We start from the raw sequence: 12,373 nt of genomic DNA on the forward strand, positions 1-12,373 counted from the left end.
CATTTTCAAGGAACCAATAGAAGAGCGGTAACTAAATTTCTATTGTAGTATAGATAGGTAAATATGCCTTTAAAAAAAAAAGACATGGGCCTAAGATGCCAAGAATAATGTTGTATAACAATTTTGACTAATATTAAACCACAGAAGAATACGAAAAATTAATTCACAGTTGACGTAAGGAATAGCTAAATATAGGGTTCAACTATAATTACACATTAGTACACGCCAAAAATCCCCAGCTAGCCCAAATAGTAATTCAGTGGCATTTTCCAACTACCATACTTTTCTGCTGCATTTTTGGTTGAATTTGCTACCTCATAAAACTTCCAATGAGCGCTACTACAAATGCTACAAATATCAAATTGATTGGTTTTTTGGATGATGGTGCGCCAGAGAAATTTACTCTGTGAGCTTGGTCCCTGCACAAGTGAGAGATTTATGAGTGCTTAATAACTACAACGACAAAAACTTATATTTTCCCTACAGACAACAAACATTCACTCTATTCTGAAACACTCCTGTGGAAAGACAAGTTTCTAGGAAAGATTCAGTAAAGAACTGAGGAAAAAAACTGGCTAAGGCGTCATAAGAAGTGTAGCAATAGGAGGAGATAACTTACTTCTGTAAAGGTGACAGTGCACCACAATAGATGACGTTTGCTGGAAGTGGAACATCATTTTTATCTGTGGTCTCCGGATTCACAACGCTAACATAAGTTTCTTGGCCAAGGTACCACGAGTCGAGGTTTTGAGCACGTAAATTCCAAATGCCGTCATTGTCTAGGAAGACTAAAATGGCAGTCCAAGCACCTGGAAACACCTGTAAGAGAGAAAAATATCCTTTCGTTTATAAATGAATAATTTTCACAAATTAATGGCAGAAATCTTTACCAAGTTTGACAAAAGTAAGACAATGAGGTGCGACCAATATTTACTTTTGACTCTAAAAGGACAAAAGTATTTTCATCTTCGCATGCTTAGGAGCAATTAGCATCTTGGGATAAATCATTATGAAAATATTTATGGGTGACGTATTAATTGGAAACAATGGACCTATTTGAGTAATATCTGTTCAACGAGATGTTGTAGGAACCCCGAGAAGAAAGTAGACAGAATTTTTACCTGGGTAGTGCATCGAGCAACACCATCCCATTTGTTGTAGGTGCTTCTACTATTCTCTGTCCAAAGCCCGTAGTCCATACTATTGTCATTTTTGAGAACAAAAAGTTAAAATGTCTGATTCCAAACTGAAAACTAGCGATAAAGAGCAACCATATGCAAATAACTACTCACCCGACAACAAAAAAGGCATAGCCGTCCAGATGATAGCTCTGAACAGTTGTATCATTGTTTTGGAATATGATTTCCACGAATGCTTTGTAAGTACCATTAATTATGGACGTATCAACTTTTGCTGGCCTGTTCATCATTTTATTGGGGAAGTCCAGCTTGAAAACGCCTGGGACGTTAAATTGCTGAGCAAGTTTTAGAGGTGTTGATGGTGCTAAGTATGAAATACCACTGAGAGTAGTGCGCCGCTTCCCCTCTATTAGCTCTGCAGGCCTATTATGAAGGACAAAGACATCAGTCACTGTGATTTCGCCATATCTGAAGGATCCTTGGGGGTTTGGCCGTGCAGCACTAGCAGAAACATTCCATCTGCAGATTGATTAATACAATAAAAGTTAGCAACAGATGCTTGAAAATCGAGAACCTCACACTTAAATCTTAAAGTTAGAGCAAAGAGCAGATATGGCTAGATAGTGATCAAGACTACACAACCTTCCTTCTGACATTAAAGCTAACATATTTCTTTATCTTTTTTATACTTTAGGGGGTAGGAGGGTAGAGGGGACAAAATATGGTTTATCTCTACTTTCAGTAACACAAGTTGACAAATTAAATAGTAGCTGATGATACACAATTTTTTGATGAGTAATGATGCACACAATTAACTTGGGGAGATCACATAATTTAACAAAGAATAACTACTAAACTCTACAACCTTATGGATCTCGCTTGACTCATTGAGAAAAATGTGTCAGATTCATTAGGAGGGTCTGGAAGAGGACCTGAAGCGGGTCCTTGTGAATTCGAGTAATGCAAGACAGCAACTCCTACCGACTTCGACCAATCAGAGGAATTAACAAAGCGTGGACTGGCAACAATGTAATAATCACTGCTTGCATTTTGATCCATTGTGACCAGGAATGAATATGATTGACCGACGTGGATATCCAAGCTTGTGTAGTTCTGTTGTACTGTGTACGAACCTTCAGTCTCCACGAGAAGAAGGTTATGGTTTTGGATTCTGAAATTCAAGCTAGTTGAAACACCAACATTGTGTACTCGAAGCCGATACATTTTGCCTGCCATATGTATATGACAAAAGACATTTGTGATAAAAAAGAGTTGCAGTATATATAACTGAATGAAAATTTTGGGCCGGTAATACATTACTGCCCAATGAACTACTAAGAGACACCATTCAGTACAAACACACGGTCAAAACAAGCGAGGAGTTTTTCAATTCCCCTCACTTGAGCCAAGTACAAGGTCTCCCCCACAAAAACAATTACAGTCAATTGACTCGGTTTCTTATCAAGGATTCCCCCAAACTGTGATCCTCAAATGTAAATGAAGCCTTGTGCACATATGCTCAACCTTTAGTAAAGATGCACATTTTTAGGTCAAAATGATTATTAGGCAAAGTATTCCTTTAGATCGATTAGATGTAGAAGTAAATAATTTAACAGCCTTGCTAAATCCAAAGCAACAGATTTTTGTGCAAGTAATCTAACAAAAGCCATAAGCTCCAGTGATGAGAATGACAGTAGCATCTGAACTTCAACCTTTATAATGCATTTCTAATAATCCTCCATCATAATACTTGTTTAAACTTGAAATGGAAATACCATGCAATGGAATGGAATAATGTAAAGGTACTAAAATTTGGCGATGTACTGGAACCATACAGGTAAAGCCCCAACGAGAAGGAAGAATATAATTACCTGGTTCTACATTCACTGACTGGTAGGCTATATCACCTGATACAAGGGCATTATCGTAACGGTAAGGACCTAGCCCATTGAATAGTATACCGTCAGGAGCTCCAAGGCCAACTCCGTTTTCAATGTCTCGTCTGAGTTCCTAATGCCCCAAAGCATTTATAGTGAGCCACTAAATTTTCAAGGATCTACTTTCAACAAAAAACGGGCTGACCAGTTAAAGTTTGCAACTAACCTTATGACTCTTTATAAACCAGTCACTAATAAAGAGTGTGATGTCCCCATCTGGTGTTGCAAACGGCAAAGAAATGATCTTTCTGTTGTTTATAGTGATCCCTCCATATCCACCGGCAGCTCTCTGGAAACTTAGGGAAGGGAAATAAAAGAAACTGCCAATCTGGTCTTTAACTTGAAACTCATATGTCCAATTCCAGCCAGCAGGAATGGGACAATTCGTGCCAGATACACCATCTTGCCATGAATCCTTTCTCTGCTGGATGCCATTCCTGCACTTAATTACCATATTTATGTTCATCGCAGCATTTAGGCTTGTGCATACCTATAAATTTATCATAGTGGGTTTTATGATTTACCATGTAAGAAGCATAGGTTCATCAAGATCATTTTTGACATTGACAACCACATTCCAGTTAGTAGTGACATTGAGAATTGGTCCTGGAAATTGACCGTTTATTCCAATCACCTGAAAAGATATAAATGTTCATATATCAGCACTAACGTTGTCACTTTAAGAGTAAGATGAAGCTTGAAATGTGGTGCAGTAAATAATCCTAAAGAAAAAGATATAACGTTGATTTCATAACTGTGTCCCATAATAAGGAGTCAGAAAAGGGAACAACCAGAGTATAAGACAGGTTATGAAGATTGGGGAAGAATAAGTCAACCAAAGTGTTCTGAGCCTAGTTGTTGGAACATGATTTGAAGCAAGATATGAGATGTTGAAGAACATCCACTACAATCCAAAATTTAGTCTTCAAACCATAGATTGTTGAAACAACATGTTGGAAACTAGACACTGACCGTGAAAATAAAAGTAGCACTTATCAGCCAAACAGTTCCTTACAACGTGTCACCACTCATGACAGTCAAAATCGTAAGCTAAACAGATTTGCACATACTACTATAGCAGCGCATATAAATTGGAATTAGATATTGATTAATAATAGAATCATAAGTCTTTGCAAGGAAATCACGGAAAGGAGTAACTGATCACTGATCCCCCCAAAGAACCCCTAGGATGTTCTTCGAAGTCAAGCAGAAGAATTATTAGCTTCCAATTCTTCCAACCCCAGAAATCCCAACTAGCATTAAGGCATATTTAACATAGTATCCAGCATGGAGCTGACAAATGATATGAAGTAAAAGTCATAGGTCATAGGTGCAGTTCAAACTCAACGGCTCTAAGGACTTCAAAGTAAAATGGTGTGGTTCAATTATTGATATAACTCAGTCCTGAAGTTGAAGAAGGGAACCTTCAAAAGCATGGGCGGAGCTAAGGGGGGAAGGGGTTCAGCCGAACCCTTCGTCGGAAAATTACATTGTGTATATAAGCAGAGGCAGATGCAGCCTTATAGCACTAAGTTCATATGAACCCAGTACTTTCGATGAAGTATAAATTTATATATAAAAGTTCATTAAAAATTGCAACAAGTATAGGTCTGAACCCGTAATTTTAAAATATAGTAAGTTCAATGCTAAGAATCTTAAATGTTGAACTCATAGAGTTTAAATCCTGGATCCGCCTTGGTATATAAGATCAAACTTTATTATGAACTCCTTTATCAGAAAATTACACTATGTATAAAGGTCAAATTTTATTTTTATGTCTATTTATTAGATGATAAATCTCCTTAGTTTCTTTGCATGTTTACTCTTTTTATTTTCTGAATTCCCATAGTGAAAATCTTGCCTCCGCCACTGTTATCAGAGAATGGGCAGGAAATTTAAGCTAAATATTTGATACACTATAATGTTGCCCTTTATGGCCAAACGAACATCCTTATAAACATATTCTACTCATTTAATCAGGTAGCTTTACACTATCAAGATAATGCATTTTAGTCACAAGTCTTGCAGAATACACTATTTGCAGCTGTTCAGCAGAATCCAAGTTACCATCGCAACCAAAGCCTTTGCTTTGCGGTGCAAATTTCCCATTTAACCCATCAATTTTGAAGACCCTGGCTTGAAATAGTGAAAGTTCTATACATGTTAAAGCTGGGATTTGCACTCTAATTGAAGGAATAATTTCAACTCTCCTCCACCCCAAGAATGAGTTTAAGCATTATGCGTAGAAACGACGGAAACAGAGTAACATAACTAAATATTACTATAGTAGTAAATTAGAAGCTTATCAGAAGTAAAGATCTGATTTTTAAGTAGAAACAACATATGGGTAGAATCAAGATCAGAGGAAGAACCTGCTGCTTAACTCCAAGAGGAGAAGCTGTGATGTAGGAAACTGTCCAGTCATAATATATATAAGGGTCTCCCGCTAAACAAACTGTTACCAAGCAGAGAAGCAAACTCAAGAAAGAGAAACAGAAATAATTTGGTAATCCAGAGAACATTTGATAGCGACTCCAACCGTAGCTTTCTTGTTATCTGGTAATTGTTGTAATGCAATGTGAAGAAATAGAAAGAAATGGGGGCAACCGTAGCTTTGGGATCTTGAATTGTAACTTTAGAATTTGCTGCCTCTGGTTTCAGTATGAATTGTTGAGTGCACAATAAAGTGCAGACACTGTGGACACAGAGTACTATGGAGAAAAGCACATGTGATGGTAGCCTGAGGTTTTGAGGAAGACAGCTTGGATGTCTGAAAGGGTAATGTTAGGGCCCCACCTTTTATTTCTTGGAATCTGGATTCTGGAATATGAAATGGAGAACTTTGACAAAAAATATTGAATGGCTGATTAGATTTTTGAACTTGCTAATTTTGTGATTCTCCCCTTCAAAAAAATTTCAAACACCAAAAGGAAGTCCAAGTACTTTAGCAAAGGATTTTCAAAAAAGGTACCAACTCTCCTTTGAATGACTTTTCCTAAAGAGGAAAACAATTTACTACCCTAGGTCTCGCTGATCATTTGATGTCACCAATACACTCGTACATGTTCTATAGAAATTGCTTGCTCCATATAAAAAGATCCTGTTTAGATTGGTTTTAAAAAAGTTACTTTTCCAAAAAGTTAACTTATTGCTTTTGACTTGTTTTAAACATTTTTTAACTTTGTCAAACACTGAAAAAAACTAAAAAGAGCTTAAAAATTGATAAAAACTCGAAGGACCAAAACTTTTTATCAAAAGGAATATGCATCAAGTCGCATTCACAAGAAACACATCAACAAGAGTTTACAATGACCATGCATGATAAAGACTCTAACTTTATACCAAACCGGCACTAATCAAGTGTCACAAACTTTGCACGTACACTACTGGGGGATTTTGGTATTTAATGACTATAAAGGGACGGATCCATATCCACATGCAAATAGGAACGTAAATTCATACACTCAACAAGACCGTGAATTCACACACCCTAACTGATACCTCAAAACAGGAATGTGATTCACATTCTCTAACAACTCAACGACTCATAACAGCCTCACATACTTGAGTCGATTCTCTTGACAATCCCTCTAACACGCCTTTTGCGAAAACACGCAACGGCGGATCGAGGTAGGGAAAAATCCGTATGATATTCGTGAGAAAGATTACATTGTACTTCCTTAGAATCGCAAATCCCACGTTGCTATAGTATTAAATAGACTTTGTATGACATGCTTAAGGCAATCACGTTACTATTGCAATAATACCTTTGCTGAAGCTTTCTTCTTTAAGATGAGCAATTCAATTGTGAATTAGAAAGGTTGTCTTTAACTTTTAGGTGGGTCCCATGTTAGGGGTGACTAAGACACCAATTTCTCTTAAAGTGTCACATTACTTTATGACTTAAGAGTCATATTTAACTAATGCATTCGGCTTCCACGTTGGGGCCCTTTAGATTTTATCCACAATTTCTTAATTACATGATTAATCTTCTATTAAATCAATAATTAACTAATCACTCACATAATTAAGAATTATATCTAATTACTTAAAATACTACTCACTTTTAACACACTTTATACATCTTACTATCATGGTCATGTGGTACCTTATATGGCAATAGTCCATAAATACGGGGTATTATAGCTTGGACCGTATTTTATCTCAAAATGGCAACCTTCAACGAAACTCTTTTTATTTGATTCGTTTACCTTCTAACTTTCACGAATTTACTTATCACTTGTTTGAAATAGCATAATACTTATAATCTCAAAATAATCTCATTCCCGAACTTACATTGATTAACTTACGACCAAACTTTAACGTACGTTTTGAAAATACGGGATGTAACATCTCATTTCCGAGCTTATATCAATTTATTTATGGAGTACTTTCACGTACAACAACATGGGGTGTAACATCATTCCACTCTTTGGAACATTTGTCCTCGAATGTTGACTGATGCACTTATCATTCTCATAACCCATAGCTCTTGCAAATACTTTAATACTCTCCTTGCCATTTAGGCAACTGTTCTGTGAATAAATCCAAAGGACAGGGCATTCCTCCTTTTAGGCCTCTTTCTTACACCACGACTTGTGGTCGGAATCTTTTCAATCTTGTAACTGTTGCTACCTTCTATCATGCAGCCTGTACCACTTTTTTCTTGTATGGGCGACTATGCGACTCTTCCCTCCAGCTTTTTCCTCCAGTTTTTAGCCAATCTCTAGGCCTCACTTTGTAAACATATACAGAGCTTGACAAGATGCCCCTCTAGGCATCTATAGGTATACTGAAATTCTTCGCTCGGCACTTTGTTGAACTTACGAATATTGTTATATTGTATTTCATAGACCCGGTTATCCATCTGTTGTTGATTCACCTCAATATTGATCTACAATCTACCACTGATAACTTAAAACCTCTTACGTAATCACTAGGGCTCACGTTGCATCGAGGAACATTTGAAGTGATTTTTCTGATCCACCTGGGGGCGATACGATACTATACTTCCATAACCGTATTTCATAGCATCCCAATATGATTTACTTTACGTGGGTATTTTAATCCTGTACAATTCATGAAATCATTACTCAATCGAAGGCCCAAACGTCATCCTTTATCTATCACAATTACACCCTCATTCTACTACCATGACATCATTCCATCTCTTTCAAATGCTATTAGTCTTAGACTCCTTTGAGTTTATTCAAGCTTATACTGAGCTTTCTATAACTTAGAGAGACCATTAGCTCTCTTGTTTCCATGGGCTTAATCCCGTGAACTTATCCATTCCCATCACTTTCTCACTCACCTTTTCTTATCCTTACTCCTGTCTTCCTAAAACCTTGTCGCTCTACCATACTTTAGCTTGCGACCTACACATATCTATTTATACTACTTGCAACCTTCCTTCAACTTGCTTGCACCATAGATTTCCTTATATTATTCTGGAACAACAAGCGAGACATCACATCGTCTCTAACTCTTCTTTACTCTCATGACTAGGCCTCTCGATACCTAGAAACCATAGGCTGGAAGATATGCCACTGACGACGTCGCTACCATTCCTGGATACTGAATCCCAGTGCTTCTAACCTTCTATCTGCAGTATGGATTATTCACAACCTTCTGCATTTGAGTATCTCGTACATTGTTCACCTTTACCTTACTTACCTTAAAATCTCGCATCACATCTTCTATCTCTTTCATAACCTCCCTTCCACATAGGTATAATTCATATCCACAACTTGAAGCTCTTTTATAATACTTGCACCTCTGGTGCAAATACAATCCGGTGGGAGCTTTATACTGACTTCTTATGAGACTGGTACTTAACTAACTGGCTCTATCGTAGGGCCGTTATAGAATATGGTTGTTGTACTATCTCTCTTGTACCTCTAATATTAAGAGTGATTCTGCAATATTCTCAATCACGAGGTCTATGATTTTCTGGGTCAAATAATCAGACTCCTGATTTACTTAGTTAATGTAACTCTTTTTCCTCTGATCAACCTTTATGTAGGCTTAAGCTATCTTCCGATCTGCAGCTCATGGTATTAGTTATTAATTTAGCCTTTCATAGACGCTATGGAATATTCGTGATACCATCATCTAACAATTCAATCCCTTGTCTATGACCTGGACTCAATTCTTTCTTTTAACTTATACCAGAGTCTTCTACAGCTGTATGATTGTCAACATATATGCTGCATGGATAATACTCTGAACTCTTAAGTGCGTTCATAACGTAATTAACTCTGGATCATTGATCGAATAATTTCTTTCGTTCCTTCTCAGCTTTCTTTAAACGTAAGTTATTCCCTTTCCTGGTCTTTCTGCCCCTTGTTGCATGCATACTTAGCTTATCTTAGTTTCCACGTATGCCAAAGTTTTCGTGCAACTCATATGATCTCGAATATTACTTTTGATTTTTTTTTCCCATTCATTAGCCACGGTAGGTGTCACTTTCTTATGGAGTGCATACAATGTTGTAGTGAGACTGTTGTTACAAGACCATTTCTTCTTTAGGTCACTGCGCTTAGTTTGAAGCCTTCTTCCTTATTTCCCCAGCTAGTCTTTCATTGTAATACTTAGGGAGGACCCTCTGACTCTTGTAAAGCTACGAGCTTATTACATCGAATACTCGATGGAATTTTTGATGTTCTTCCTCGCCTCTAATTATCTGTAGTTACTTACCTCCACACTCATGTGCTCGTACGGTTGCTTCTGAACTAGTATTTTGACTGTCTTCCCAGTGGCACTCTTTTTTTTTCGTAACACTCATACGGTACCTTTAACTACCCCAACTCCTATCTGAATATTTTTCAAGTATTTCAATGTCATATCTACGAGGTTGAATTCATTATATTGGGTTTTACTATGTTTATCTTGCACGATCTGCTAATTTATCTGTGTCCTCTTGTCTAGCCATTAACTAGGCTCTTCCTGAGCCAATTACTAACTACTCGTTGGCCCATTCTCATATCAATATTCCGCGTAATCTTTCTTGGGTTATTTTCTTTGTCTTAACTTACCTCTCGCACTGGCTCCTTATTTATCAATAACATCCCGGGCAGGAATCCTTACTTCCTTTCCTTGACGTCGTGCTTGCATAATGTTCTGGAATCGTAGCATACCTATAGGATTCAGATAAGTGTAGTCTCATCCCTTTCTCATTTTTAGCGCATTCTTCCTTTGCCATTCCATCATTACTAGAACCACTTAATTCTGACTTAATACCACATCACTTCATATTCCCCCCTTTAGGGGAGTACTAAGATTTAGTGTTACAACGAGCTACCTATAGATGTTTTACCTCTTCATATTTGGCGTCTTTTCACATCATCGATGACCCTTACTCGCCTTGCGGTAATCCTTTTGGACCAAGGATAACAAATTTCTTTATTCGCGAGGGTGACACTTAGTGTAATTGGCACACACAGTCCCCTACGCTTAACTTTGCTCACATTGCTTGCTTTAGAGAAGCGTCTTCCTGAATGACCTTTAAGGGTTATTCTTCTGTCGTTTATTCTATTATTGCCGGAACGCAATCTCTGAATCTCCCATGATGCCGACTATTATCAAATCACTCAGTCCCTAATTCATGTTTAGTTTATCTTGTTCACCAGTCCATACTAATTTTTATTACCCTGGGGTCTAACTTTTCCTTCTGGTAGTCGCGTTGGAGTCACGAACTTATTTCTCGAAATGAGGATATGACTTTTATGGCCTATACTCTTTTGTTGTCTCAAGGCTTGTCACCTCTTATCTTTTCCTTCACTTGACTATAGACTCTGTAATACTGTCATCTTTTTGATCTACCGTTGTCATCCATGTATCACATCTTACTCATAATGCTTCATTAACTCTTCTCTTATTTCCCTACTAATATTTTTGTCTATCACTTTATTCTGAAAACTCGAACAAGACATTCTTTTGCTTTTAGCTCCCCTTGCTCCATCTACTGGCTCTTCGGGTTGCTTAACATTTTTTCTCTACTAGGGACGAGAGCCACACTAAGATAATATTTATCCCTTCAAGGCTTTCAGTGCCTATCTTTGTAGTACTCATATCTAGCTGTACTATTTTAGAGTGCACCATCTGGGTGTCTCACAAGGAGATCTATTAGCACATTTGCAATATCCTTCAGAAATGTCAGCTAACGCTAACAATCCATCCACCATTTTGGGTTACCCTAACCCCAGCTAGATCCTGATATCCTGCCTTCTCTTATACTACTTCTGTTAGCCCCCATATAGCATAAATGAGATGGGTGTGGCCAATTGTACATACCTCTGTTATTGTTGAAGGTAACTCAAAAGGCTTATATTCCTCTGCCTGAATTGTAAATACTGATAATCTTCATTAGCTGAGTACCTCATACCCTTTTTCATCTTGCTTATTTTACTTGTTGAAATTTGTATCTATCTTCTGAATCTCTCATTGCCTTTCACCATAGGGGTGGATAGATATTCTTGCCTTAAGGCTCCTTATCAAGAAGCTTACACGTCTTAGTATACACATGTTCTGCTAAAGACCTCACATTTATCCATCATAAGAATGACGAAATCTAGTTCCTCTGACTCAATTCTTCCACAGCTACATTCAATTTCTTACCAACTGTCTTTCTGGATGTAGACATCGTCGTATTATAAATAAGATAGAGTTTAGGAAGTTGAGTTCTTACAACCGAGCTCTACCACACGATCTAGAGTAAGAAGAAAGAGTGACAGTCCTAAATGCCCTGTAGCCTCCTACTTATAAGTGTGGTGCACAACACACCCATAAACAAGACTCTACTAGACACTGCTTGTAGACTCCCTAGGACAGAACTGCTCTGATACCACTTTTGTCACGACCCAAACCGATGGGCCGCGACGGGCACCCGGTGCCTTACTCAACCGAGTACCAACGTTACATATCCTTCTTATCGTACTGTCATTGGCAGATGGGCCAAACGGGGTATCATGGGATAACCAGAATAAACATAAGGGAATACTAAATATAAGACGACCCAATCTGATACAAAAACTTATACATTTGACATACGGGCCTATAAGACCAAAATGGTCCTTCGTACACTGAACATGGGCCGACAAGGCCATACAATCTTTTACGTACATGACATATGTCTACAAGACTCTACGAGTATATAAATATCATAATGGTTGGGACAGAGTCCCGCCATACCAATCAACACATGTCCTAATCATACTGACCAAATAGCAACTCCGGATCAAATGAAGCACATTGACACCTTCCGCTAAGCTGATAGCCTACTTGGAGGACTCTCAA

The 12,373-nt window shown here is 37.8% G+C and overlaps 1 protein-coding gene across 1 annotated transcript; it reads right to left on the reverse strand.

The window, feature by feature from the left end:
- Nucleotides 1-21: 21 nt before the first annotated feature.
- On the reverse strand, nt 22-6,140 carry LOC107816226 (monocopper oxidase-like protein SKU5). Its single transcript, XM_016641923.2, has 9 exons — nt 5,449-6,140; nt 3,601-3,710; nt 3,243-3,513; nt 3,011-3,149; nt 2,005-2,368; nt 1,293-1,658; nt 1,122-1,200; nt 620-819; nt 22-419 (listed from the first exon to the last, which is right to left on the reverse strand). The coding sequence occupies exons 1-9, from the start codon at nt 5,596-5,598 to the stop codon at nt 311-313; spliced, it is 1,788 nt and encodes a 595-aa protein (XP_016497409.1). The 5' UTR covers nt 5,599-6,140; the 3' UTR covers nt 22-310.
- Between the last annotated feature and the right edge of the window lie 6,233 nt (nt 6,141-12,373).

This window comes from Nicotiana tabacum, chromosome 19 (assembly GCF_000715075.1).
Source record: "Nicotiana tabacum cultivar K326 chromosome 19, ASM71507v2, whole genome shotgun sequence".
Classification (NCBI taxonomy): domain Eukaryota; kingdom Viridiplantae; phylum Streptophyta; class Magnoliopsida; order Solanales; family Solanaceae; genus Nicotiana; species Nicotiana tabacum.